We start from the raw sequence: 27,708 nt of genomic DNA on the forward strand, positions 1-27,708 counted from the left end.
TAGGGTGTTTATACACTGAGTCCTCTCAGTCATTGGCTGAGAGCTCTTGGGGGTGTGGGTGGTTCCTTTTCTGGCCCTTCAGCCTCGCCGAAAGGTTACATTCGGGGAGGCTGAGGGCGGGGCTTTCGGCGGCTAGATAAATCCCTCAGCAGAGATGCAGGTGCTGGCTGCCCATTGACAACAAAGGGAAGTCCTGAGGCATCAGGCAAAGCTCGGACAGTTTCTGGTCCGAACAGATTATTTTAGTTTTTCCCTGCAGATCTTTGGGAAGAATATTTCCAGCAATGCGATGTTGAAGTGAAGAGCGCTTGCGGGAAGAATGATGTCATACTTAGGTCTCTTCCTAGCTGAAGCAAAGGTCCCTATGACTCAGTTTCCTCACCTGATCAGCTGTTGAGGGGGTTACAAGTAGCCCACGCTAAGTACCTAGCATAGTGCTAAGAGCCTAAGAGGCGTTTGATAAATGGTAGCTGGAAAAGATGGTGGTGCTCGGGAGGGGCAGCGCTAATCTAACAAGTTCTCATGAAGATGCAAGATGCAAGGTTGCAAGATGCAAGAGACCAGTCCCCGAAAGTTCCCTGGGGATTTTCTGAACACCCTGCCTCCAACACACTCCCTTTGCTTCGGTTAACTGCTGATAGGACTCCCCAGCATCGCTCTTGACTTTTAACTTTGTTTCCTTTCACCGACTCCCTGCACCTTTCTGTTTGTTCGTGTGCTAACCTCTGCGTGCTCCGTATCCGGCTCTTGATCCCTTTTGGGAGAAAGGGTAATAATGTTCATTACCCCCGCAACTATCGGGGTAATAGCTGCTCATTTTAAAATACTTGTTATAGGCAGGAAAATGTAAAACAGAAGCCCAAACCCCCCATAATTCCATTTTAACATCGTGATCTATTTCCCTCCAGTGCTTTATCCTAGGATGTATTAATACATATTGCAAAATTGGGGTTATTTCCAGAATCATATGTTGTGGCCTGATTTTCTCACCTGACACAATCTTTACACGTCCCCCTAGCATTAGTTTTTCTTCAAAACATGATTCTTAATGCATGTATAATAACATATGTATTTTATTTTTATTTTAACTTTTTCCTATTGCTGTAAATTGTATCACTTTTTTTTTTTTTTGCCTTTTGTAAAGAAGTCAGCGTTAACATCTTTGAAACTATTTATGAGCTTCTGATTATTTCTTTGGGGATAATTCTCAAGGGAAAGTTCTGGAGCCAAAGGGTATGAACTCTCTGAAGTATGTAGCATGTACTGACCAATGTCATCCATGGAGTTTTATTTTTTTAAACAGTGTTAACATTGTGTATAGATTTGTGTAACTGTTATTATAATCAGAATACAGAACAATTCCACAACCCCAGTAACCTCCCTCCTGCTATCCCTTTATAGACATCCTCCCATATATCCCCTAGAGCAATGGTCCCCAACCTTTTTGGCACCAGGGACCAGGTTCATGGAAGACAATTTTTCCATGGACCGGGATGGTAGGAATGGTTTTGGAGTGATTCAAGCAAATCACATTTATTTTGTACTTTATTACATCAGCTCCATCTCACATCATCAGGCATCAGATCCCACAGGTTGGGGACCCCTGCCCCAGAGGATTATGAAATACTTAATTCCATATTATGTAATTAACTGGTCGTTCTTAATCATCCTAATAGCATCACAAAGCCCCAAGTTAAAATAACCCATTCAGGTATTATTAAGAAGTTCCTGAATCAGGTTGCAATAGCAGCCAAGACTGACCCCCAGAGTGGGTGAATCTGGTAAAGGCCCCTCTCAGACCAGTGCCTGAAAGAGTTTATTTCTCTTTAGATCTGTGAGTTTCAACTACTGGGCTGTGAGAAGAGGAGCATGAGGAGCCAAGACAGGCTGGGATAGGATTAGTGGGAATGGAGTTAGTTATAGAGCTGACCATCACAGCAGGTAGAGGTCCAATTTTGAGGTTCAAGGACTTGGGCTGATAATGTGTCAGGATCGACTTGGATCTAGAGCACATAGTGGCACCATCAGCTAAAGGTCTGACTTGGGTGACACAGTGAAGACATCTCAAGCAGAAGCAGCATCTTGTTTTGATGTGGCAGGGGAGAATGAAGAGGGGAAGAAGAGGGTACCTGCCCACTCTGACAACAGAAAAGGTGGAGGATAACCACACAGTCTAGGCTCTGGGGCAAGAGGGGTTCACAGGGACTCCACTAGTCATCAAGACTCTGCTAAATGGGCACAGGTGAGCCTCCCACTCTGAAGGGGGAATTAGAGGACAAATTACGAACCAAGCTGGGAGCTCTGGCCTGGAGCACAGTGAGGGTTTGGGGGCTAGGTGATTTCCAGTGGATCTTGTGGCTTTAGGCAGTGGTTCTTAAACTTTAGGGTGTGGCAGAATGCCTCCAAAACCCAGAGGTTTCATTAAAACTCAGATTCCTGGCCTCTACCACCTGAATTTCTGATTCAGTAGGTCTGGGGTGGGGACCGAGAATTTCTGACAAGTTCCCAGGGCTGCAGCACTGCTCTTTAGGAGAGCCACTACTGCGAGGGAATGAAAGTATTAAGACTGGATGGACAATCTCCTTCCCATATCACCTAGTACAGGTGGGAAAGAGACTCTTAAATGTATTACAGGGGTTGGCTCTTTCAAGTAAAACGGGTTGGTAGAGCCAAACTTGCAGCTTGAGGTATTTTGTTCTGCTAGGAGATCCAACCAATCCATCCTAAAGGAGATCAGTCCTGGGTGTTCATTGGAAGGACTGATGCTAAAGCTGAAACTCCAATACTTTGGCCACCTCATGCGAAGAGTTGACTCATTGGAAAAGACTCTGATGCTGGGAGGGATTGGGGGCAGGAGAAGGGGACGACAGAGGATGAGATGGCTGGATGGCATCTCCGACTGGATGGTCATGTGTTTGAGTGAACTCCGGGAGTTGGTGATGGACAGGGAGGCCTGGTGTGTTGCGATTCATGGGGTCAAAAAGAGTCGGACACGACTGAGCGACTGAACTAAACTGAACTGAGGTGGGCAGATAAGGTAGGAATGCCCTTTTTCTTTTTTTTTAAATATAAATTTATTTATTTTAATTGGAGGTTAATTACTTTACAATATTGATAATTCCAATTATCACCGGAATTCCTGCATCACTGAAGTTCTCTTAAGTCTAGCAATGCCAAGTGATGTCACTCTGATTTGAAGTTGCAGGATCTACAACTACCAAACTATAAATATCTCCTGCAGAATCCATTTTGTTTTTCTTGTAAGGCTAGCTCTCTTTGCTAATTTGAAGAGAGATTAAAAACATAACAATAATGCCACGTTACATTACTATAGAACATTCTAATTCACAAAGTGCTTTCACGTGATATCTTATTTGCTCTCCCCAATTCTATGAAGGAGGCAGAGCAGGTATTCTTATCCCATCCTTTGGACTACTGGTTCTCTAGGTATGGCCCCTGAACCTGCAGCATCAGCATCACCTAGGATCTTGTTAGAAATGCAAATTTTGGTCCCAGCCAGACCTACTGAACCAGGTCTTGAGGGACCAATAATTTACATTTCCAACAAATTCTCAGGTGATGCTGAAGTTGGTGCTGCTGGTCCTTGACCATACTTGGATGAAAACCACTACTATAGATTAAAATGAAAGATTTAGAAGCCCAAGGATTTCTACCTAGATATTTTTCCTACCAGTACACTTGCTGCCTCCTTCCACCTTCTCACCCCTGCATCCTTCTAATCCCAGTTTCCCTGCTTGTGAGTTTGAGGCCCTGAACAATTACTCTAAATTTCAGTTTTGTCACCAGTAAAATGGGGATAATAATAAGATCAACCTCTTTGGGTTGTTATGAAGATTAAACAAGATCTAGGTAAAGTACCTAGCACTGTGCTTGTGCCTAATAAATGCTAGCAGTTACGAAGGTTTTTCCCCCCCTACCCTATGGGCTTGTGGGCTTTTTATCTCCCAGACCAGGGATTGAACCCCAGCCCTTGGCAGTGAGCAAGGAGTCCGAACCACTGGACCACAAGCAAATTCCAACATCATGATCTTTATTAATGTTATTTAAAATGTGATAGTTCACTGTAATGAGTATCTTTTTAAGTTCTTTCCTCTGGGTGTGCGTCTCCAGAAAGTCTTCCTAAAGTGGTGGTTATTCCTGGACGGTTTAGACTTTAAGGCACATCATCTTTACCACCCCCATCTGGGATGTTTCTGTGATTGCCATGAGCATTTGGCTGAGAGCAGGGTGCCTAGGGAATGGGAGCAAAGGAAAGGTGTAAGGAAGAGTGTATCGAAGGGCAGACAACAGCCAGACCTCCTTGAGGAAACTCAGGGTAGCTGGGGAGGTTGAGGGAGATAGAGTGGCTGGGGGAGGAAGCAATTGTGGAGGGCAGTCAGAGGTGGGAGGCAGGTTGTCAAAGACAATCTACCTTCTTCAAAGTTCCTCCCAGAGCAGCCCCAGGGGTAAATGCCAGGGCTACACTGCCTCAGGGGATCTGCCGGTGCTATTGTTGCAGTCAAGGGGGTGAACACTCAGGTGCTCACAATGACTGCCCTGATATGTCCTCCGAGGCCAGCTGGCAATTGTGGGCACAAGGAGTTTGGACTCAAAAGTGGCTTTGTCTTCAGGGTGACTCCTATTTGGCAAAATTCTCACTACAGCACATCAAACACTCCTGTCAGGGACTTGGTCCTTTTTCAGTGGAGATCTGCTACGTTCTGTCTCAAGGCGTGCTGGGCATCACAGGACGCGGTTTTTTCCTTATCTGGGTTGTGCAGCCGAGGTCCCTGGCCCAGAATGGTCCTAGACCTTTGCAACTGAATTAAACAGAAGAAACAAAAGCAGCAAGTTCGGGCCCTGTGGGCACGGCCGGCCAGCCAATGGGGCCCGGCCGCTCCCCGGCGGAGTGGTACTATGATGACAGTAGCCAACCAGCGCGCTCCATGCAAATAAGGTACTGTATCCCGCACCCGCCGCTCCAGTGCAGTCTGGTTGTTATAGTGATAAACTGAGGCCTTGCCTTTTGGTTTCTCGGAGGAGGAAAGGGGCGGGGGACTAGGGGGTAACCTCTTTACTTCCCCCTGGAAAAGACAGAAGGGATGAAGAAGGGGGATGGGTGGAGAAGAGAAAAATACGTGACAAAGAAAACATTCGCTGCCTGGGAGGAGACTCTCAGAGGGTGTAGAGCTGGAGGGAGCATTCACTGGCCATGCCAGTACTTACCACTGATGCTGAGTCAGAAACAGGTATCCCAAAATCCCTTTCCAATGAGCCTCCCTCAGAAACCATGGAGGAAATAGAGCACACATGCCCACAGCCTCGACTGGTAAGTAAAGACAAAGGATGCAAATGTATGCGTGGCTATGGCACAAAAGAGTTCCTTCTGCGCCCGCAGCCAGTGAGGAAAGCAATGCTTAGAGGATTTTCATGTAAATGAGAATGGAGCTACCGCCTAATCCTTCTCAGCTGTTTATACTTAGCTTCTATACCGGGCGCTGCTCTCAGCTTACAAAGCATTATTGTATTGGCTGGGTAGGAAGCGGGCCGCTTGGGCTATGCTGTTTTTATGCCTTGGGAGGAGGGGATGGGCTTTTCTTCTTTTAGGTGTAGTCTTGTCTAAAGATGAAGCTCCTACGGTACAATTTTAAAATGGTATTCTCTCCACAAAGCTTGGGAAGTGTCCGTTGTTAAGTTCTAAATTCTAGCTAAGGAATGATTCTGTCCTCAACTAATTTCGGTGCTTAATGTCAATTTTGGAAAAATGAGAACGACATGGAAGCCAAACTTACCCGTTCGCTTGAAAATTTCAAAATACATAAATGAAAGGGTCCCTCAGTATTGTGTTCAGAAATAATGTGCATCTTAAATGTAAACATTTCCGGAGCGTGCTGCCGAGGGTTTCTCTTCGGGTAGTGGGAACCGGGGACAGCTACATTTACTTGGAAAGGGGCTGCATGCCTTTCATAATCAAAGTGTGGAAACAGCACTCCAGCTTCCTTGGATCTCAGTGAATGGCATCCCAAATTTCGTCAGCTTCTCTGCCACTGCTCATGATTCCTTAAGTAAATGTGAAAGGTGGCTGGTTCTCAATCGCCTCAGCGTGTATCCTCCAGCAATCAAAAGCACCAAATGGGTAGTGGGTTTTGGGGTGGCCTGAAGTCTTGGTGAACTTGGTGAGACCTTTCTTAGAACCCTCAGATCCAAGGGACAGACTAGTTAGAGCTATCCTCTCTCTAGTGATAGCCACCCCCTCCTCCGTCCCTGTGTTAAAAGTGCAATGAGTTTGTTGTTGTTGTTGTTGTTTTAACAAAAAGGAGTTTGTGATATAGCATTTTCTGTGAACTCCCAAAATGAGGAGATTCTCAAATAAGATTCCAAGTCTAGTCTATCCTGTAACTTACTTCTTAATGGTTACTAAGGGTTCAGAAGGAGATAGGACAGGTTTCTAAAACATGAAAACAAGTCGCCTTAGAGCATAGTGGGCTTTTGTTCACTAATGTTTCTATTTTTTTTTAAGATCTATTTTCTTAGGACCCTTTACTACTAACTGCTCCCCAGTGCTTAAGCCACTTGCTGAACAGTATACATAAGGTAGTACCTGTGTTCTCATGGGATACAAACCATCCCAATAAGTTTGTTACCAAGGGATTCCTTTGGACCACTAGACAACTCTTGGTTAAGGCGTGTGCAAAACGACAAGAACAACAAACTAACCCTTAAATACTTGTTACAAGATCACCCAGAATATATTTTTTAAACGTTATACTCGATGTTCAAATTCTAATCACACACCTTCCTGACAGGTAAAGGGCAGGAGAGGAAGAGGGGGCATCCAGTTCCGGTTTGTGTGTCAGTGCCCACTTCTTTTCCTTCCTTTTCCGCCTTTTAGCTGTTCTGCTCCTTGGTTGCTTCTCCCTGAGAGGGTGGGCAGAGGAAATCAAAGGAAGGAAGAAAGTTCAAGTACTTTCCACTTTCCCTTGTGACAGCTCATCTGGGAGGTTAACTCACAAGATCCATGCAAAGCTGGCAGTGTTACGCCTCCACCTCCCCACCATTTTAGAAATGAAGAAACTGAGGTTCAGAGAGAGTAAGCGACTTCCCCAGAGTCACACTGCTTTGAAGGGCTGTAGAGCTGGGATCTGAACCCAGAACTCTACCTGCAAAGTGGAAGTTCTCATCCGACACACCCTAAGTGAGGTACATTCTTCTCCCATCTTTTTGGCAGTTCTGGCTTGTATGTGTGTCTGTGTGCGTGTGCACGTGCATGTGAAGGATATACAGAAGTTGAGCTGTGAAAGTGATTGCTTTGATAAAAGATTTTCCCTGTTGTCCATCATTATTGTGGTCTATAAAAAATTGGCTCTGCTTAAATAGGGGCTATTTACCAATTTGTAAACCACTATTAAGTTTTGGAAGCACCTTTTTTATCAGCAAAATTTGCATTGTAGGGGTATATTCTAAATTTAGATTTACACTTAATAGCGAAGGCACATATTACCTACTTAATAACAAAGTTTGAAGAGAGTGGCAAATGAAAATATTAAATTAGCATTTTTATGTTTTTTACTGGTTTCTATTGATCTTTAGCTTTGCTAATATCATCATATTTCAAAGTATATAAATTCTGTGTTTCTCCCAGGACCAAACATGTCTTCCCAAGTCAATTGTGGGTCCCTCAGAGTCTGACTGTTGAGTTGCTTGACTAGCTTTGGAAAGTGCATGGAAGACGTGAAAGATAACCCTTCAGAGGACAGGCTCCTTCCCCCACGTGTTACCCACTTGAATTCATAAAGTTTAGAGAAAATAGGACTCAATAACAAAGTGAAAGTGAAAGTGAAGTCGCTCAGCCGTGTCCGACTCTTTGCGACCCGTGGACTGTAGCCCACAAAGCTCCTCCGTCCATGGGATTCTCCAGGCAAGAATACTGGAGTGGGTTGCCATTTCCTTCTCCAGGGTCAATAACAAAACATTATTTCAAAAAGAGAGTAGCATTTATCAGAGTGGTTGTGATTGTATTAACTGAGGCACACACTGGTTCCCCAAACTCGCTCTAACTTTACCTAGAGATACAGAAAAGGACATTTCTGGGTAAATAAAGGGCCATAAAGGTTTATTGCAGGTCCCAGAATGTGACTTTATGTCACCATTTGTAGATACAAACTTTATTTAAATCTCAGCAATCGTGTAAAATGGCCTTTTTGTAATGAACTGTGTGTGTGATTGAGCCTGGCACTTGAGAAGGTATGTACAAGCATCTCTGTCTACATGTGTTTATCTATATATTATTATTATTATTTTAAAAAATTATTTATTTGGCTGCATTGGGTCTTACTGTGGCACGCAGGCTATTTCATTACAGTACACAGACTCTCGAGCTGCAGCACATGGGTTCTGGAGTGTGCAGGCTCAGTAGTTGTGGTGCGGGGGCTTAGTTGCTCCACAGGATTTTGTTGTTGTTTAGTCCCTAAGTCCTTGGTGACTCCATGGATGTGGTATCTTAGTTTCCCAACCAGGGATCAAACCTGAGTCCCCCCCATTGCAAGGCGAGTCTTAACAACTGGACCACCAGGGAGGAGAAGGCGAGGGCACCCCACTCCAGTACTCTTGCCTGGAAAATCCCATGGACTGAGGAGCCTGGTGGGCTGCAGTCCGTGGGGTCGCTAAGAGTCGGACACAACTGAGTGACTTCACTTTCACTTTTCACTTTCATGCATTGGAGAAGGAAAGGGCAACCCACTCCAATATTCTTGCCTGGAGAATCCCAGGGATGGCAGAGCCTGGTGGGCTGCTGTCTATGGGGTCGCACAGAGTCAGACACGACAGAAGTGACTTAGCAGCAGCAGGACCACCAGGGAAATCCTGTGTTTGGGTATATAATCTTCATAGTGAAGTTTGTTTATTGTGATGCGGGTTAATGCTGCCCACAGTGATTGAGTACCTACTACATGCTGAGCTCTGAGCCCTGTGGTACTCTGGAATCTAGAGATACTAGAGGTACTGTGGAATCTAGAGATCTAGATTGTGGAAGAGACTGGCACGCAAACAGATTGGTTACATACAGATTGATAAAGACACAGCTGGCAAAGGGGTGTGTTACCAGGTGCATTAGGGACAGAAGGGAGACAGTGGGTAACTCCTTGACAGCGAGTCTATGTTTGCCAGGGGATTGTTGAGTAGAAACCTGTTTTGTCCTCACTATATCCCTGGTGTCTAATACAGAGCCTGGCATAGCTCTTTAAGGAAAGGGAGTGGAAAGTTGGCATACCTAGATAGACAGGACTTTAAAGCAATCTAAACTTTAGACCCTTGTAAGTAGCAAATTGATAAGGATATTGAAGATACAATGGAATCATGTTCAAGGGAGAACTTTTCTGGAAAGTTCAGTTCAGTCGCTCAGTCGTGTCCGACTCATTGCGACCCCATGAATTGCAGCACGCCAGGCCTCCCTGTCCATCACCATCTCCCGGAGCTCACTCAGACTCACGTCCATCGAGTCCGTGATGCCATCCAGCCATCTCATCCTCTGTCGTCCCCTTCTCCTCCTGCCCCCAATCCCTCCCAGCATCAGAGTCTTTTCCAATGAGTCCACTCTTGACATGAGGTGGCCAAAGTACTGGAGTTTCAGCTTTAGCATCATTCCTTCCAAAGAAATCCCAGGGCTGATCTCCTTCAGAATGGACTGGTTGGATCTCCTTGCAGTCCAAGGGACTCTCAAGAGTCCTCTCCAACACCACAGTTCAAAAGCATCAATTCTTCGTCACTCAGCTTTCTTCACAGTCCAACTCTCACATCCATACATGACTCCTGGAAAAACCATAGCCTTGACTAGACGGACCTTTGTTGGCAAAGTAATATCTGTGCTTTTTAATATGCTATCTAGGTTGGTCATAACTTTTCTTCCAAGGAGTAAGTCTTTTAATTTCATGGCTTCATGCAGTGATTTTGGAGCCCCCAAAATAAAGTCTGACACTGTTTCCACTGCTTCCCCATCTATTTCCCATGAAGTGATGGGACCAGATGCCATGATCTTGGTTTTCTGAATGTTGAGCTTTAAGCCAACTTTTTCGCTTTCCTCTTTCACTTTCATCAAGAGGCTTTTTAGTTCCTCTTCACTTTCTGCCATAAGGGTGGTGTCATCTGCATATCTGAGGTTATTGATATTTCTCCCAGCAATCTTGATTCCAGCTTGTGCTTCTTCCAGCCCAACATTTCTCATAATGTACTCTGCATATAAGTTAAATAAGCAGGGTGACAATATACAGCCTTGACGTACTCCTTTTCCTATTTGGAACCAGTCTGTTGTTCCATGTCCAGTTCTAACTGCTTCTGGAACGTATAACTGTAGATTTTCCACCTGCCTTTCTTTCCATTGGGAGAAATACTAGGAAAGAGGAATAAATAGAATTAAATAACACTGATAAGGAAATTAGAAAAGAGATAGAAAACTACCTAGGTTTTATGATAGAGCTTATGTCTTAGGAATGTAACCTTTTATTTATTTTTATTTGGAGAACAATACAATTGTTGTCTTCATTTCTGCCATACATCAACATGAGTCAGCCATAGAGATATACATATGCCCGCTCCTCTTGAACCTCCTACCCACCTCCCACCCTGTCCCACACCTTAAGGATGTAATCTTATTTCTACCCTTATTTTTTTTACTGTGGTGGCTTGGGTTTGAGATGTTTCTGAGAATTCTTTCTATTGTTATAGTCTTTATTCTTGGTCCTTGACTTGTTTTTCACTCTTTGCTGTCTTTTTTCTTAAACTTGATACCATGTGACTTACAAAGTGGACTGCCGAAAAGAGGAACTGAGTGGCCGTGGAGAGGGTGTAACAGCCTTCTTTGGAGACCCAACCCCTGAGGGATGGGACTCCTCCTGTGTAGGGACTGTGTCCTACTAGGTCCCCAACCCTCAGTCGATGCCTCCAGGCCAATCCTCTGGGCCCAGGGAAAGTGAAGTGTTAGTCACTCAGTCGTGTCTTGTCTGACTCTTTGTGACCCCATGGACTATAGTCTCTCTCCATGGGATTTCCTAAGCAAGAATACTGGAGTGGGCTGCCATTCCCTTCTCCAGGAATCTTCCCGACCCAGGTGTCCTGCATTGCAGGCAGATTCTTTACCGTCTGAGCCACCAGGGAAGCCCAGATTTACCACTAGCTGCATGATTTTGGTCAGTTCTTTTCAACTAGACCCAGTCACCCTGAAAGCTGTCTTCTTTTGGTTAACGACCTTGGTCAAGTTCTTCTAGAAGTGCATTCTGCTGTTACAGAGAAGTTGTAATTCTAGCCTGCAAAATCAGTTCCATGAACATGGATGTTCCACAGATCAACTGAGAAGGCCTTGGAAATAAAAAAGGGCTAGTTCTATATGCCATGTTTGCAGGAGTTGATTTTGGGCTTCACTTCACAGTGGAGCAGTGCCAAGAGACTGCTGTCTTGCAGAAGGTGCATTATGTCAGCTGGGATGTAGGGCGCTCCCCAGCTAGTGCTTGAAAAGATGACCAGATTTCCAGAGACATCCTTGGCTCCCTTTATGAGCCCCACCATGTATGTAGCTACTCAGCTAGCATACATTTTAAAAGTGAGATACTTATTGTGCTAGGTCAGTGAAAAGAAACAAACACGAGCTTCCTTGGGCATTTACTGTGGTCTGCAGGAATTCTGCCCAAGGCTATTATTAGACATCTTCCTGCTGATCTCGGTTCAAATGCAACATCCATTTCTTACAGATTGATAATAGTCAGGCATATTGAACATGGGGTCAATGAATTCGTTTCTCCGATTCTTTTAAATTTATTCTTTCACTACCCACCCCCCTATTTGCCTAATGCTAAACTCCTTTTCTTGAGATGGTTGGATGGCATCACCGACTCAATGGACGTGAGTTAGAGCAAACTCTGGGAGACAGTGAAGGACAGGGAAGCCTGGCATGCTGCAGTCAATGGGGTCGCAGAGTCAGACGTGACTTAGTGACTGAATAACAACAAAACTCGTTTTGGAAAAAATTAATATAAATCAAATATTTGTTTGATTTTGATGTTTGAACATATAGAAATGGAAATGGCATGAGGCAGTGAGGTGGATTTAAAGGATTTACTGACACAAGACTTTAGAAGGTAACTAAGAGAAACCTTAGTCCCTGACCAACACAATTCACAGTAAGCCAGCTGCTTAGAAATTTTCACCCACAACAATGCACCAGGTGCTATAGAGAGAAATGAAACAAGTAATCCACAGCCTGGAAGATCATTTTCATTTAACAGGAGGCAGTAGTTTGGTGGATGGAAGCATGCCAGGACACTGAAATCCCTTAAGAGAGCTTTTTTGTAAGTTTGGTTTTAATATATTGGGCTTTGTACAGACTTTAAGCTGTATTTCATCCATTGAGCAGAAGTACTTCCCAGCAGGGAGTACTCCATTAACCTGATCCCCAAGTTAAGACAAGTCCCTGCATTTGAAGAAAAGGTGCCACTTGATGGTCCCAAGATGTTTGTGGACATGGAAAGGATTGGTCTTTTTTTTCGGGGATCTTCAGCCCTCACTGTGAGTAACATACTCCAGCTGCTAGAGTATCACTGCCTAGTGGCAATACAATGTAATTTAAATTTTTCTAGTAGCCACAATTTAAAAAGTTTTTTTAAAAGGTAAAATTAATTTCAATAGAATATTAAATTTAATCGGTACATAAAATATTGCTATCCCTCTTTTTTTAGTGAGAAGAGTTTTTATTTTATTTAGTTTTGGCTGTGTTGGGTCTTTGTTGCTGCGTGTGGACTTTCTCTAGTTGCAGTGACCGGGGGCTACTCTTCATTGCGATGCACAAGCTTCTCATTGTAGTCACTTCTCTTGTTGCAGAGCACGGGCTCAGTAGTTGTGGCTCACAGCTTAGTAGTCCCTCGGTTTATGGGATTTGGGTCTTCCTTTGTGGCTCAGCTGGTAAAGAATCTGCCTGCAATGTGGGAGACCTAGGTTTGATCCCTGGGTTGGGAAGATCCCCTGGAGAAGGGAAAGGCTACCCACTCTAGTGTTCTGGCCTAGAGAATTCCATGGACTATACAGTCCATGGAGTTGCAAAGAGTCAGACACAATTGAGTGACTTTCACTTTCACTTTATGTGATTTTAGTTCCTGGACCAGGGATCGAACCTGTGTCCCCTGCATTGCCAGGCAGATTGTTTATCCACTGTGCCACTATGGAAGTCCAATATTACCATTTCAAATATAATCATTATAAAGATAATTAATGGGGTATTATAATATCTGCACTGCACAGCTTGTGGGATCCTAGTTCCCCAACCAGGGATCGAACCTAGGCCCCCAGCAGTGGAAGCATGGAATCCCAACCCTGGACCACCAGGGAACTCCCTTTATATTCTTCATACCAAGTCTGAAATCGTGTGTATCTATTACACTTACTACATGTTTCAGTTCAGACTAGCCAATTTCAAGTGCTTACTTGCCACATATTGCTTTAGAGGGAACTTGGACACCTGCCTAGGCCTGTGGAGGATGATCTCTGAGAAGCCATAATGACAAATAGATTTCATATCACATAGCGCATAACAGAAAAAAAATCACCTTTTTGTTAGACTATTGCAGCAATCTACACGAGAGTTAATAAGTTTGAAGTTAGGGGTGGGGTAGTGGGAAAGGAGAGTACTGGATGCGTATGGGAGACCTTGAGGTAAATGGGTTTTCCAGGTGGCTCAGTGGTAAAGAATCTGCCTGGCAATGCAGGAGATATGGGTTCGATCCCTGAGTCAGGAAGATCTCCTGGAGAACGGAATGGCAACCCACTCCAGCCAGTATTCTTGCCTGGGAAATCCTGTGGCCAGAGGAGCCTGGTAGGCTACAGTCATGGGGTTGCAAAAGAGCCGGACACGACTGAGCGACTAAGTAACAACAACAAGGAGATAAATGCTCTAGGATTTGTAACTGAGTTTGAAGGTGAGGCAGCGTCAAAACTACTCAGTTTTTTGGCTGTAGTGAGTGGGTGTCATGCGAGCCCCCAGGAATAGCAAGTTGTGAGAGTTATGTTGGGGATACCATGGGAACTTCCATTTGAAGATGTCTAGTGAATGTTTTGTCTTGGAACTCAGAGTTCTGAGCTGAAGATGTTGATCTGGGAGACCTCAGTTTGAAGGAGATGGAAGTGAAATTGAGGTCATGAAATTGATGGGAGTGACACTGAATTGGACAGTTTCTGGACTGCTAAAAGAAGTGGATGAAAATGGTTAAGTAGCAAGAGTGACTCAGTATAATCCTACTACAGGGTAGTTCTGAAAAACAACTGACCCTGAGCCATGCTATGAGGTTCTTGAAAGGAGTAAAATAGAAAAGCTATAATTAAAGCTATTAGAAAGCTCCTTATATCTGCCTGTCTCTACATGAAATCTGGTTAAATTAATCTACTTTATCCCAGAATCTTCCCAGGATGGAATGCTGAGGAACACCATTTAAAGAACCAGTAGAGGAAAGATCACAAAAATAGGACAGATCTTTCAAATATCTGGGAGATCAAGGGTGCCAAGGGCAGGATAAGTTCTGTGGAAGTAATATCCAATAGAACCCAATGCAACAGAAAGATATCACATGACATAATAAGGGAAAGTCTCCTTTGGATATAGGGAGAAGAGATCAGTGGTGATGTTTCAGTGACGTGTTGAAATCAGGGGCCAGATAGGTTGAAGAGCATTTAGAGAGTAGAGAAGTAGAAGCTTGACCGAGAGGAGAAGCTTATAGAATATATAGGACCCAACGGTGAATAAATCAGGGTTTGAGATTGAGAGAGGCTAGCTTTTCTCTTCTCTTGTTCCTTCCATATTTCTCTCCATCCAAGATGCAAAAGCTTCTGGTCAGTTCATTCTTTTAAATTGGTAATAATTGCACTTAAATATAAGTGAGAAACAGCCAGTGGGAGAAGGTGAAAGTGATGGGGAAAACTGATGAAGGGAATATTAGACTGGAGAGGCTGGGATCCAGTGCACAAGTGGAGGAATTGGCTTCTGATTCTTCCGGTAAAGAGACGTCTCTCCCACTGTGGTGATGAAGAAGCTAGTAAAGATGTTTTCAGTTAAGAATAAGTTAGAAGGGGAAAACGTATTTAAAGTTGAAAGCCTCCTTTCTTTGAGAGCCTCTGTTTTCTCCATGAAGGTGGAAGCAAAGTCAGAGTGACTTGGTTCTGATAGGTGCAGAAGTGTAATTATGGGATAGCCTGGGAAGTCTGTCCAACCCCAAAACCTTTCCTCTCCACAGGCCTCCAGGCTGTGGCTGGGGCGGTGGGGGAAGGTGGGAAGGCTGAGTGATGCCTGATGAGATGTGGTATCGATGAGCGGAAACCCTTCTGTTTCTTGATGACCTCTGGGGCTCCACACCAACCCTCCAAATCAAGGCAGAGCCGTATCTGTAGCCTCATGGGTACCAGACTGGCCCACAGCAAAAGGGCTGGATGCTGGCAAGATAAGGTGGCTGCAGCTTAGTCTCTGCTTGCTGCGATCCACAGTCTGATTCTAACATCCATTCTGCCATTAATTATTGTGTGAGCTTAAGCAAATCACTTCTCTCTGGACCTCAATTCTATCACCCACTATGAGTTGGATAGCTGATCTTTGGTTCACTTCAGTGTGCTGTTTGACCCAATGCTCATATCAACAGTCAGGGCTACCCCACTCTTCACCTCCCATTGGTTTTATACATTTAGAGTAAAAACAAGTTGAATGACCTTATGGCAAGACACACTGGCAAAAGTATGCATAACGAATGTTCACAAAATACTTTGAAACGTTGTATTAATGTCGTACAAACTTTTGTTGTCTTCTACTTTATTCTTCAGCAAGATGGGATGCATTCTGAATCATGTGTTGAATGTTCTAGTCATTTTCAAAGAAACCTGTGTTGAATCTCTTTTTAACGTGAACAATAGCCTTCTAATTTCTCTATTTCATAATACTGAAGTTCAAAATACTGGGTTTTCTTTGAGACCAACAGTATGGCGCTGAACTCTAGGGGCCTTCTTCAACTGCTGTTTGGGGTTCAAGTCCAACAGTGGGTCAGACCATAGTCCTGTGATGACTCCTGTATCTTTCACTGGTGCCCATACTAAGCTTCTCAGGGCACCCTTCGTGAAATTAGGAAGACTTATTCTATCTCATCACTGGAGGCAAGATGTGATATAGGAACACACTAAGTCATTGCAAGCTAGGCCAATTTTCTTCCAATGATCTCCCAGGTAACAGCCCTTACCTTGTGAGAATCTGATTACGTGTTGCTGGTCTCAGACCATAGCATTATTGTCTTAGCATTCGTACCTTTCTCTTTATCCCAGCGTGAACCGGGTTATATGGGAGGCTGGGGAAGCTGACCCTGCTCAGGGAAAAAGAGACAGTTTAGCACTCAACAATCTTGAAGGCACACTTGAAAACACAGTGATTAGGAAATAAAGCAGCAAGCCCTGGTAGTGTGTGCCTGTGTAATACTGCGTGGGGCCACACGGGGCCAGCCCACAGAGCACGACTGATTTTCATGTCATCTCCTCCCTCCTACCATAGTCTTTGACTTGGCGGTTTTTGTGTTCCACTCAGCAGTTCATGCACACTGAACCTGATGCCAATGTGAAAGGATGCTGAAGGCTACTTAAACTGGCACTTAAGAAAAATAGCAACAACAATAACAGTAATAGGTTAATAGAAGCATCATGAATGAGGTGTACAGCCCATTGCTGACCAAATGGTGTTGAAAGCTTGCTCCTGGTACTCACAGGCTTCTGTGCTTCATCTCTAGTGGGCCTGAGTTTGTAGGGATAGTCACATAATACTAAATTCTATTGCACCTCCAGATTGTTTAGTCATTGTTCTATGGTGGTCTCAAGGCTAGAGGTCTCACTCCTTTTCCTCCAGCACGTGGGGAATGGAATAACTGTTTATGGTGCACACTGTGTTAGGCGCTGTGGCAGGTGCTTCATATGGATTCTCTTGTTTAACCGGGCTACAGACTTGTGAAATAAGAATGACTGCTCACCACTTTATAAATAAGGAAAGCAAGCATTAAGTAATTCCCCAAAGATCAAACACCAACTGATAAAACTGAGACTTAAAATTTGGTCTGTCTTGACTTCTAAAGCCCCCTGTTGTCACTACACACTGTTCTCCCACGAAAGTGAGTCAAGAACCACCTGCTCCAGCTCCCAGGTGATTTAGAAACAAGATGTGTTTGCATGCACTTTGAGAAGAGCCACATTTAGCTCTGTCATGTCACATTTTTCTGCTTTTGGGACTAGGAGTAGAAACAGATCAGATGTTTAAGCTCTCTATAGTAAATTTAGAAATTCAAAATAAATGCATTTGACCCAGCACTTCTACTTTTAGAAAGTTTGTACATATGGCCACCAAAGACTAGTATTACGATGTTCTTAGCAGCATTATTCATAATAACCCCAAAGAGGAAACTCCCCAAATGCCCAGCAGAAGTAGAATAAATAAATTGTAGCATATTCATACGATGTAATGCTACCTAGCAATGAGGATAAAGAATCTATAACCACCTGCAAAAACAGGGATGAATCTCACGAACTCAATATTGAATGAAAGAAGCCCAGACATGAAAGACTATACACTATCCGATTCCATTTCTGTTAAATATTTTAAAAGTAGGCAAGCTAATGTTAATAATCGAAGTCAAGATAGTGGAAGGAGCACAGGATGGAGACTGGCAGTGGATGGTTACTTGATCTGGGTGCTATGTGCGTTCAGCTTGTGAAAGTTCACTAAGCTGCACCCTTAGGATATGTGCGTATTTCTGTATGTATATTATTCTTTAAATCTAAGTATAAAGATAGTCTGATCATCATAATAGGGGTAGAGTATGCCCTATTATGGTGATCAGACTTAGGCTACCACAGATTTCCCATTTCTAAATAATTCTGGTGATCTCTTAGGCAACACTCTAGGGAATGGTATCAGAATCTATTGACAGTTACAGCTCTTGGCTGCTAACAGGGCTTCAGTGTGCTTGGTCCTTCCAAGAGTCAGTATACCCAGCCCCAGAGAGAACGTAGGTAAGCCCTTGAAGTAAACTTGCCTTATTTCTAGGACCAGTCCAGCCCTAGCCAGGTAATCTGTGAATTAAAATCCATGGTGCCTAATCTAGATATATTTTCTAACAATGACCTAGCCTTACAGTTTCTAGACCCAGAAGGAAGTGGATGGAATTTGCTAGCTAGCAAGGGTGCCTCCGGATAATCCTACAAATTGCAGAAAATAAGTACCCCGAGCCATCCTGTCAGGTTTTTAAAGGGAAGAAAAATGAAAAGCTGTAATTAAAGCAGTTCGAATCCTCTCTATATCTGCTTATCTCTCTCTATATGAGATCTGGTTAAATCAATCTGCTTTACAATCTTCCAGGATGTTACCATGAGAAACAACATTTAAAGAGTCTGTAAAGGAAGGGCCATGGAAAGAAGACAGACATATTTCTCAAAAAAGGTGGGAGACCAAGGTCTATGAGCAAAGCAGTCACCTCATTGGCAGCTATACTTACAGTTTTTCCATATATATATACACATATTTACATACACACACACACACACACACACACACACACACACACACACACACACACACATATATATTAGAGACATCATCCCCTTTGCAGAATCAATCTTCTTTGGAAAACCTTTCTTCATTGGAACATCTTTAGTGGCTCAGAAACAAGTGTTTTATTATTGAAATAGAATCTAGCAAATACCTCAAGCTGAGACATGTTAGAAATATCTGTACTTCCATCCAACTGTATAGCAAACCTCCCACACTGCATAATTTGTTCTAATGCTTGTTTCTTTCAGTCTTCAGCAATGTTTTCTATATGTCTTCCAAATATATTTGCTGACAAAGGAATGCATTTTAGTTTGACATCAATTTTTTTTCTATACATTAGAGCAGCCATTTTTACTGTGACTTGAAGAGCAGGTGTTTTTTGCAATGATATGAGACTTTTGGTTTTTCTCTATTGAATTGTAGCAACTCAAAAAAGGCTTCCAAACATTCATTGTACGTGAAATAGTATTTTGTGAAGCACAGGACTGAGTATCACATCTTGAAATATTGCTGAAAAAAAATCAGAGGTTTGCCTTCATGTTCTGGATGCTTCATTTTTAAGTATCATGGTACTTACAATAGCTTGATACCATCACGAGCTAACATCTCAATGTACATCATATGCTCCAGATGAAGTTTAATGCTAATAGCACATATTTCAAATAATCTTCTTCGTGATCATTTTTGATTCTGCTGTCTTGTCAAATGTAATGATGCCACCAGTGTTTACACCTAATAATGTGGCTGCTAGAAAACTTATACAAGGACTAGAAGAGTGAGGGACTTTCCTGGCCACCCAGTGGTTAAGGTTTGGTGCTTCCAGTGCAGAGGGCACGGGTTTGATTCCTGGTCAAAGAACTAAGATCCCACATGTTGTGTGGTGCAATCAAAGAAATCTTTAAGAAGAGTAGAAGGGTCAGCTTGGTCACTTTTTTTGGTGTTGGTCTGTTTATATATAGTATCTTTGGGGCTTCCCAGGTGATGCCAGTGGTAAAGAATCTGCCTGTCAATGCAGATGACACAAGAGACTTGGGTTTGATCCCTGGGTTGGGAAGATCCCTTGGAGGAGCAAATGCAGCCCACTCCAGTATTCTTGCCTGGGAAATCCCGTGGACAGAGGAGCCTGTCATGCCGCAGTCCATGGGGTCGCAAAGAGTCAGACATGATGCAGTGACTGAACAGCAACCACTGAGTGACATGCAAGATGCAAGAGTAGTATCTTTACGTTACTGTTTCATTGTAGGAAGTGTTTTAAGCCCCCTGCTGATCTTGTGAGTTTTAGTTTAGTTAAAACTAGAAAATATAATCCACAAATTCACTCATGTAGGCCCAGGTGAACTGTATTTTACTGCAGTAACCTTAAAGTACATGGAAATAGCAGGGGACCCAGGCCCCCCTTCTCTATTGTAACAGCTTGTGTTCTTCCTTTGGAATACCTTGTAGCCAGAAACAAGATACCAGGGTAAATGTGGCGTTTACTGTTAGATGTCAGTAATCCTTCCTTTTCCAGGCACAAGTGCTGCTCTCTAACGGATTGTTCTGCGCATCCCACGTTAGACAACTGTGGTCTCTGTGTTTTAAATCTTGCCCTTGGATCCATCCAAGTGAGTGAGAGAACTGCATTCTCAGACTACATGTTTGGCTCCTGGTAGAAACACTTTTTGAATCAGGGACTCTGCCTTGCAGGGAGGGTGCTACACAGACAAACATATAAGACAGGATTGTCTTTATTGTGGGGCTGTCGTTTGGTATGTTGCTGTTGCTATGGCATCACCCAATATGCCCCTTATAAAGGCACCAAGGGAGGAATATCTATAAAAATTTGGCATCAGGAAATGCTGTGCTTCTCCCCAGTATCTATTTTCGGTTTTGCTTAAAAACAATATTAACTTTGTGTTCCTCTTTGCCTTGACTGCTGGGAGCTTAAAGCCATTTTTGTGGCCCCTGCTCTCTGAAATGCAAAGGACTGTGATGGACATTCCTGGGTGCTCATTTCACCCTGGGCTTTTTTTCAAAACCCCTGTTTCCACCCCTATTCCACTATTATTTTAAACTTTTTTTTTTTAAATAAAAGTTACCTCACAGCCTTTGGGGAAGTAGATAGAGATGAGTAAGATACGAGATTATTATTGATACTGATTGTAAACTCCTTAAACTCAATTGTCCAAGAAAAAATAGATTTGAGGTATGGAACTTTTATCCCTAGGTAACAATGATTATTTTCTATTGTTAACAGTATCTATGCATTTCTTGATTCTAAATGTCTTTAATTGTAAGACACACTTCCATTTCAGAGGTGTTAGAATGTAAGAAAACTGCCAATATGGATTTTAAGACATTTATTTTCAGACCCCTCCTAATCTCATGTGTATCTGTTTGTGTCATCTTTGATTTCTTTCATCAGTGTTTTAACAGTTTTCTGAGTACAGGTCTTTTGCATCTTTAGGTAGGTTTATTCCTAGGTATTTTATTCTTTTTGTAGCAATGGTAAATGGGATTGTTTCCTTAATTTCTCTTTTTTATCTTTCATTGTTGGTGTATAAAGGTGCAAGAGATTTCTGTGTATTAATTTTACATCCTGCAACTTTACCAAATTCATTGATTAGCTCTCATAGTTTCCTGGTAGTATCTTTAGGGTTTTCTATGTATAGTATCATGTCATTTGCAGACAGTTTTACTTTTCCAATTTGTGTTCTTGTTATTTCATTTTCTTCTCTAATTGCTGTGGCTAGGACTTCCAAAACTATGTTGAATAAGAGTGGCGAGAGTGGACATCCTTGTCTTATTCCTGATCTTAGGGGAAATGCTTTCGGTTTTTCACTATTGAGAATGATGTTTGCTGTGGGTTTGTTGTATATGACTTTTATTATGTTGAGGTATGTTCCCTGTATGCCCACTTAACATAGTGTTTTTTTAAATCAGAAATGAGTGTTGAATTTTGTCTAAAGTGTTTTCTGCATCTATTGAGATGATCATATGGTTTTTATTCTTTTATTTGTTAATATGGTGTACCATATTGATTTTGTATATATTGAAGAATCTTTGCATTCCTGGGATAAATCTCACTTTATCATGGTGTATAATCCTATAATGTGTTGTTGGATTCTGTTTGCTAGTATTCTTTTGTTGAGGAGTTTTGCATTTATGCTCATCAGTGATATTGGTCTATAATTCTCTTTTTATTTCATTTTTTTGTGAAATCTGTCTGGTTTTGTTATTAGGATGATTGTGGCCTCATAGAACACATCTGGTAGTGTTGCTCCCACTGCAAATTTTTGGAGGAATTTGAGAAGGATAGGTGTTAGCTCTTCTCTAAATGTTTGACAGAATCTACCTGTGAAGCCCTCTGGTCCTGGACTTTTGTTTGTTGGAAGATTTCTTAGTTACGGTTTCAATTTCATTACTTGTGATTGGTCTATATATATTTTCTAATTCTTCCTGGTTCAGTCTTGGAAAGTTGTATCAGACATGCTCAAATGTTGGGGGAAATATACATTTTAGAATCAATGCAGTGCAGTGTTATTTTTAGTATTAAGAGTTTTCCAGCTATTTGAAATCCACCACTGTGGGGTTTGGAAGGTAGCCACGTGGGGGTTATGACATATGGATGGTCAGTGTTTTAAGGGTGGCTGTATCCCTAGGGTATAATAAAAATTCTCATCCCTGATTGCTGGAAGGACTGTAATTACTAGCCTGATCTAGATTTGGGTATTGCCACGTTGGTTTAAAAAATGGAATTCTTGTGTGGATACTCTAAAGTTGGAAAATACACTTTTTAAAAGACATTTGAGATAATTTTTAGACTGTACGATTGTTTTGCTTTTAACTAACTTCAAAATACTTATCCTCAGTAGTAGAGAAATGAGTAAAGGACAGATTATTCTCAGAAGAAAATATAAATGACTAATAAACATTTGAAAAGCATTCACTCTTTTTTGTAATCAAAATAATTCAAATTGAAACAGCATGATGCCATTTTTGATCTATAAAATTGACAAAGATAATACTTGATGCCAGTGAGGTGGCAGCAAGATAGGTGCCTTTATACGCTGTAATGTATGAATGATGTGGCTTTTGTAGAAGGTAATTGGCCAATATATATTTAAATGTTCTTTAAATACTCATCTTTAAAATGTTTATGCCCCTGATCTAAGTAACTCATCTCCGAGGCATTATCCTAAGGAAATAATCAGAAGTTCAAAATTATGTTTAGAATGTTATTTGTATTAGTAAAATATAAGCAACTTAATATTCTGCAACAGAGAATTGATATTTAGTGGAATGTTTTATAGCTATTAAAATTAGTGAGAGTTGTATGAGAAACATCCAAACCTTCTACTCATTTTGCTCTGAAACTAAAACCACTTTAAAAAATAAAGTCTATTTCTCACATACTTAAAAAACGAACTTATGGTTGCTGGAGAGGAAAAAACAGGGAATTTGGGATGGTCATGTACACACTGCTATAATTAAAATGAGTAACCAACAAAGACCTACAGCACAGCACAGGGAACTCGGCTCAATGTTATGAGGCAGCCTGGATGGGACGGTAGTTTGGGGGAGAATGGATACATGTATAAATATGGCTGAGTCTCTATGCTGTCCACCTGAAACTATCACAACATTGTTAATCGGCTATATTCCAATTCAATATAAAAAGTTTATAAGAAAAAGAATAAACACACACACAAAATAGTCTGTTAATAAAATCAGTTTGGTTCAGTTCACTTGCTCAGTCATGTCTGCCTCTTTGCGACCCCATGGAAATGCAGCACGCCAGGCTTCCCTGTCCATCACCAACTCCCGGAGCTTGCTCAGACTCATGTCCATCGAGTCAATGATGCCATCCAACCATCTCATCCTCTGTCGTCCCCTTTTGCTCCTGCTTTCAAACTTTCCCAGCATCAGGGTCTTTCCTAATGAGTCAGTTCTTCGCATCAGGTGGCCAAAGTATTGGAGTTTCAGCTTCAGCATCAGTCCCTCCAGTGAATATTCAGGACTGATTTCCTTTAGGGTTTACTGGTTGGATCTCCTTGCAGTCCAAGGGACTCTCAAGAGTCTTCTCCAACACCACAGTTCAAAAGCATCAGTTCTTCGGTGCTCAGCTTTCTTTATGGTCCAACTCTCACATTCATATGTGACTACTGGAAAAACCATAGCTTTGACTAGATGGACCTTTGTCGGCAAAATAATGGCTCTGCTTTTTAATATGCTGTCTAGGTTTTTCATAACTTTTCTTCTAAGGAGCGAGGGTCTTTTAGTTTCATGGCTGCAGTCACCATCTGCAGTGATTTTGGAGCCCCCCAAAATAAAGTCTCTCACCATTTCCATTATTTCCCCATCTATTTGCCATGAAGTGATGGGACCAGATGCCATGATCTTTGCTTTTTGAATATTGAGTTTTAAGCCAGCTTTTTTACTCTCCTCTTTCATTTTCTTCAATAGGCTCTTTAGTTCTTCTTTGTTTTCTGCCATAAGGGTGGTATCATCTGCATATCTGAGGTTATTGATATTTCTCCCGGCAATCTTGATTCCAGCTTGTGCTTCAACCAGCCCAGCGTTTCTCATGATGTACTCTGCATTATAAGTTAAATAAGTAGGGTGACAGTATACAGCCTTGACGTACTCCTTTTATAATTAGTCTATTGTTCCATGTCCGGTTCTAACTGTTGCTTCTTGACCTGCATACAGATTTCTCAGGAGGCAGGTAAGGTGGTCTGGTATTCCCATCTCTTTAAGAATTTTCCACAGTTTGTTGTGATCCACACGGTCAAAGGCTTTGGCATAGTCAATAAAACAGAAGTAGATCTTTTTCTGGAATTTTCTTGCTTTTTCCATGATCCAACGAATGTTGGCAATTTGATCTCTGGTTCCGCTGCCTTTTCTTGAACATCTGCAAGTTCTCGATTCAGGTACTGTTGAAGCCTAGCTTTACTTTGCTGGTGTGTGAGATGAGTGCAACTGTGTGGTAGTTTGAGCATTCTTTGGCATTGCCTTTCTTTGGAAGTGGAATGAAAACTGACCTTTTCCAGTCCTGTGGCCACTGCTGTTTTCCAAATTTGCTGGCATATTGAGTGCCGCACTTTCACAGAATCATCTTTTAGGATTTGAAACAGCTCATCTGGAATTCCATCCCCTCTACTAGATTTGTTTGTAGTGATGCTTCCTAAGGCCTGCTTGACTTCACGTTCCAGGATGTCTGGCTCTAGGTGAGTGATCACACCATTGTGACTATCTGGGTTGTGAAGATCTTTTTTGTATAGTTCTTCTGTATATTCTTGCCACCTCTTCTTAATATCTTCTGCTTCTGTTAGGTCCATAGCATCTCTGTCCTTTATTGTGCCCATCTTTGCATGAAATGTTCCCTTGGTATCTCTAATTTTCTTGAAGAGATCTCTAATCTTTCCCATTCTATTGTTTTCCTCTATTTCTTTGCACTGATCACTGAGAAAGGATTTCTTATTTCTCCTTGCTCTTTTTTGGAATTCTGCATTCAAATGGGTATCTCTTTCCTTTTTTCCTTTGCTTTTCACTTCTCTTCTTTTCTCAGCCATTTGTAAGGCCTCCTCAGACAACCATTTTGCATTTTCCATTTCTTTTTCTTGGGGATGGTCTTGATCCCTGTCTCCTGTACAGTGTCATGAACCTCTGTCCATAGTTCTTCAGGCACTCTATCTATCAGATCTAGTCCCTTAAATTTATTTCTCACTTTCACTGTATAATCATAAGGGATTTGATTTAGATCATACCTGAATGCTCTGGTGGTTTTCCCTACTTTCTTCAATTTAAGTCTGAATTTGGCAATAAGGAGTTCATGATCTGAGCCACAGTCAGCTCCTGGTCTTGTTTTTGTTGACTGTATAGAGCTTCTCCATCTTTGGCTGCAAAGAATATAATCAGTCTGATTTCTGTGTTGACCATCTGGTGATGTCCATGGGTAGAGTCTTCTCTTGTATTGTTGGAAGAGGGTGTTTGCTATGACCAGTGGGTTCTCTTGGCAAAACTCTATTAACCTTTGCCCTGCTTCATTTTGTACTCCAAGGCCAAATTTGCCTGTTACTCCAGGTGTTTCTTGACTTCCTACTTTTGCATTCCAGTCCCCTATAATGAAAAGGACACCTTTTTTGGGTGTTAGTTCTAGAAGGTCTTGTAGGTCTTCATAGAACCATTCAACTATAGCTTCTTCAGAATTATTGGTCAGGGCATAAAGTTGGATTACTGTGATATTGAATGGTTTGCCGTGGAAATGAACAGAGATCATCCTGTCGTTTTTGAGATTGCATCCAAGTACTGCATTTTGGACTCTTTTGTTGACTATGATGGCTACTCCATTTCTTCTAAGGGATTCTTGCCCACAGTAGTAGATATAATGGTCATCTGAGTTAAATTCACCCATTCCAGTCCATTCTAGTTCGCTGATTCCTAAAATGTCGACGTTCACTCATGCCATCTCCATTTGACCACTTCCAATTTGCCTTGATTCATGGACCAAACATTCCAGGTTCCTATGCAATATTGCTCTTGACAGCACTGGACTTTAGTTCTGTCACCAGTCATATCCACAACTGGGTGGTGTTTTTGCTTTGGCTCCATCTCTTCATTCTTTCTGGAGTTTAGTCAGTTCAGTTCAGTCGCTCAGTCATGTCTGACTCTTTGTGACCCCATGAATTGCAGTACACCAGACCTCCCTGTCCATCACCAACTCCTGGAGTTCACTCAGACTCACGTCCATCGAGTCAGTGATGCCATCCAGCCATCTCATCCTCTGTTGTCCCCTTCTCCTCCTGCCCCTAATCCCTCCCAACATCAGAGTCTTTTCCAATGAGTCAACTCTTCACATGAGGGGGCCAAAGTACTGGAGTTTCAGCTTTAGCATCATTCCTTCCAAGGAAATCCCAGGGCTGATCTCCTTCAGAATGGACTGGTTGGATCTCCTTGCAGTCCAAGGGACTCTCAAGAGTCTTCTCCAACACCACAGTTCAAAAGCATCAATTCTTCGGTGCTCAGCTTTCTTCACAGTCCAACTCTCACATCCATACATGACTACTGGAAAAACCATAGCCTTGACTAGACAGACCTTTATTGGCAAAGTAATATCTCTGCTTTTGAATATGCTCTCTAGGATGGTCATAACTTTTCTTCCAAGGAGTAAGCGTCTTTTAATTTCATGGCTGCAATCACCATCTGCAGTGATTTTGGAGCCCCAAAAAATAAAGTCTGACACTGTTTCCACTGTTTCCCCATCTATTTCCCATGAATTGATGGGACCAGAGGCCATGATCTTCGTTTTCTGAATGTTGAGCTTTAAGCCAACTTTTTCACTCTCCTCTTTGACTTTCATCAAGAGGCTTTTTAGTTCCTCTTCACTTTCTGCCATAAGGGTGTGCCATCTGCATATCTGAGGTTATTGATATTTCTCCCAGCAATCTTGATTCCAGCTTGTGTTTCTTCCAGTCCAGCATTTCTCATGATGTACTCTGCATACATCATTTCTGGAGTTATTTCTCCACTAATCTCCAGTAGCATATTGGGCACCTACTGACCTGAGGAGTTCATCTTTCATTGTCCTATCTTTTTGCCTTTTCATTCTGTTCATGGTGTTCTCAAGGCAGGAATATTGAAGTGGTTTGCCATTCCCTTCTCCATTGGACCGTGTTTTGTCAGAACGGCCCTACATGGCATGGCTCATAATTTCACTGAGTTAGACAAGGCTCTGGTCCATGTGATCAGATTGGTTAGTTATCTGTGATTGTGGTTTTCAGTTGTCTGCCCTCTGATGGAGAAGGCTAAGAGGCTTATGGAAGCTTCCTGATGGGAGAGATTGACTGAGGGGGAAACTGGGTCTTGTTCTGATGGGCGGGGCCATGCTCAGTAAATCTTTAGTTCAATTTTCTGTTCATGGGTGGAGCTGTGTTCTCTCCCTGTTATTTACCTGGGGCCAAACTATGGTGGAGGTAATGAAGAGAATGGCCTTACATCAGTTTAATCTTTATCAATAATCATTCTTTCTCTAGTTTTTTTTTTATCAGTAGTCATTCTCCAGTGACTTTAAAATTTCCCATTCAGCAACTATTTATTGAGGACATTTTATATGTCAGGTACTGCCTTAG

General features: G+C 42.3%; 1 protein-coding gene across 2 annotated transcripts in view; it reads left to right on the plus strand.

Annotated features, from left to right (window-relative positions):
* The window catches only part of PCYT1B (phosphate cytidylyltransferase 1, choline, beta), a 141,772-nt gene that overhangs the window by 20,893 nt on the left and 93,171 nt on the right, over positions 1 to 27,708 (plus strand). Inside the window, exon 1 of one of the 2 annotated variants that reach the window (XM_018044010.1) lies at positions 4,993 to 5,329. The exons of the other annotated variant lie outside the window; for it this stretch is intronic. Within the exon in view, the coding sequence (XP_017899499.1) occupies positions 5,213 to 5,329 (117 nt within the window). The 5' untranslated portion in view covers positions 4,993 to 5,212. Of the gene's footprint in view, positions 1 to 4,992; positions 5,330 to 27,708 lie in introns of those variants that run through there. 2 annotated transcript variants of the gene reach the window in all.

Source organism: Capra hircus (genome assembly GCF_001704415.2).
Source record: "Capra hircus breed San Clemente chromosome X unlocalized genomic scaffold, ASM170441v1, whole genome shotgun sequence".
NCBI lineage: Eukaryota > Metazoa > Chordata > Mammalia > Artiodactyla > Bovidae > Capra > Capra hircus.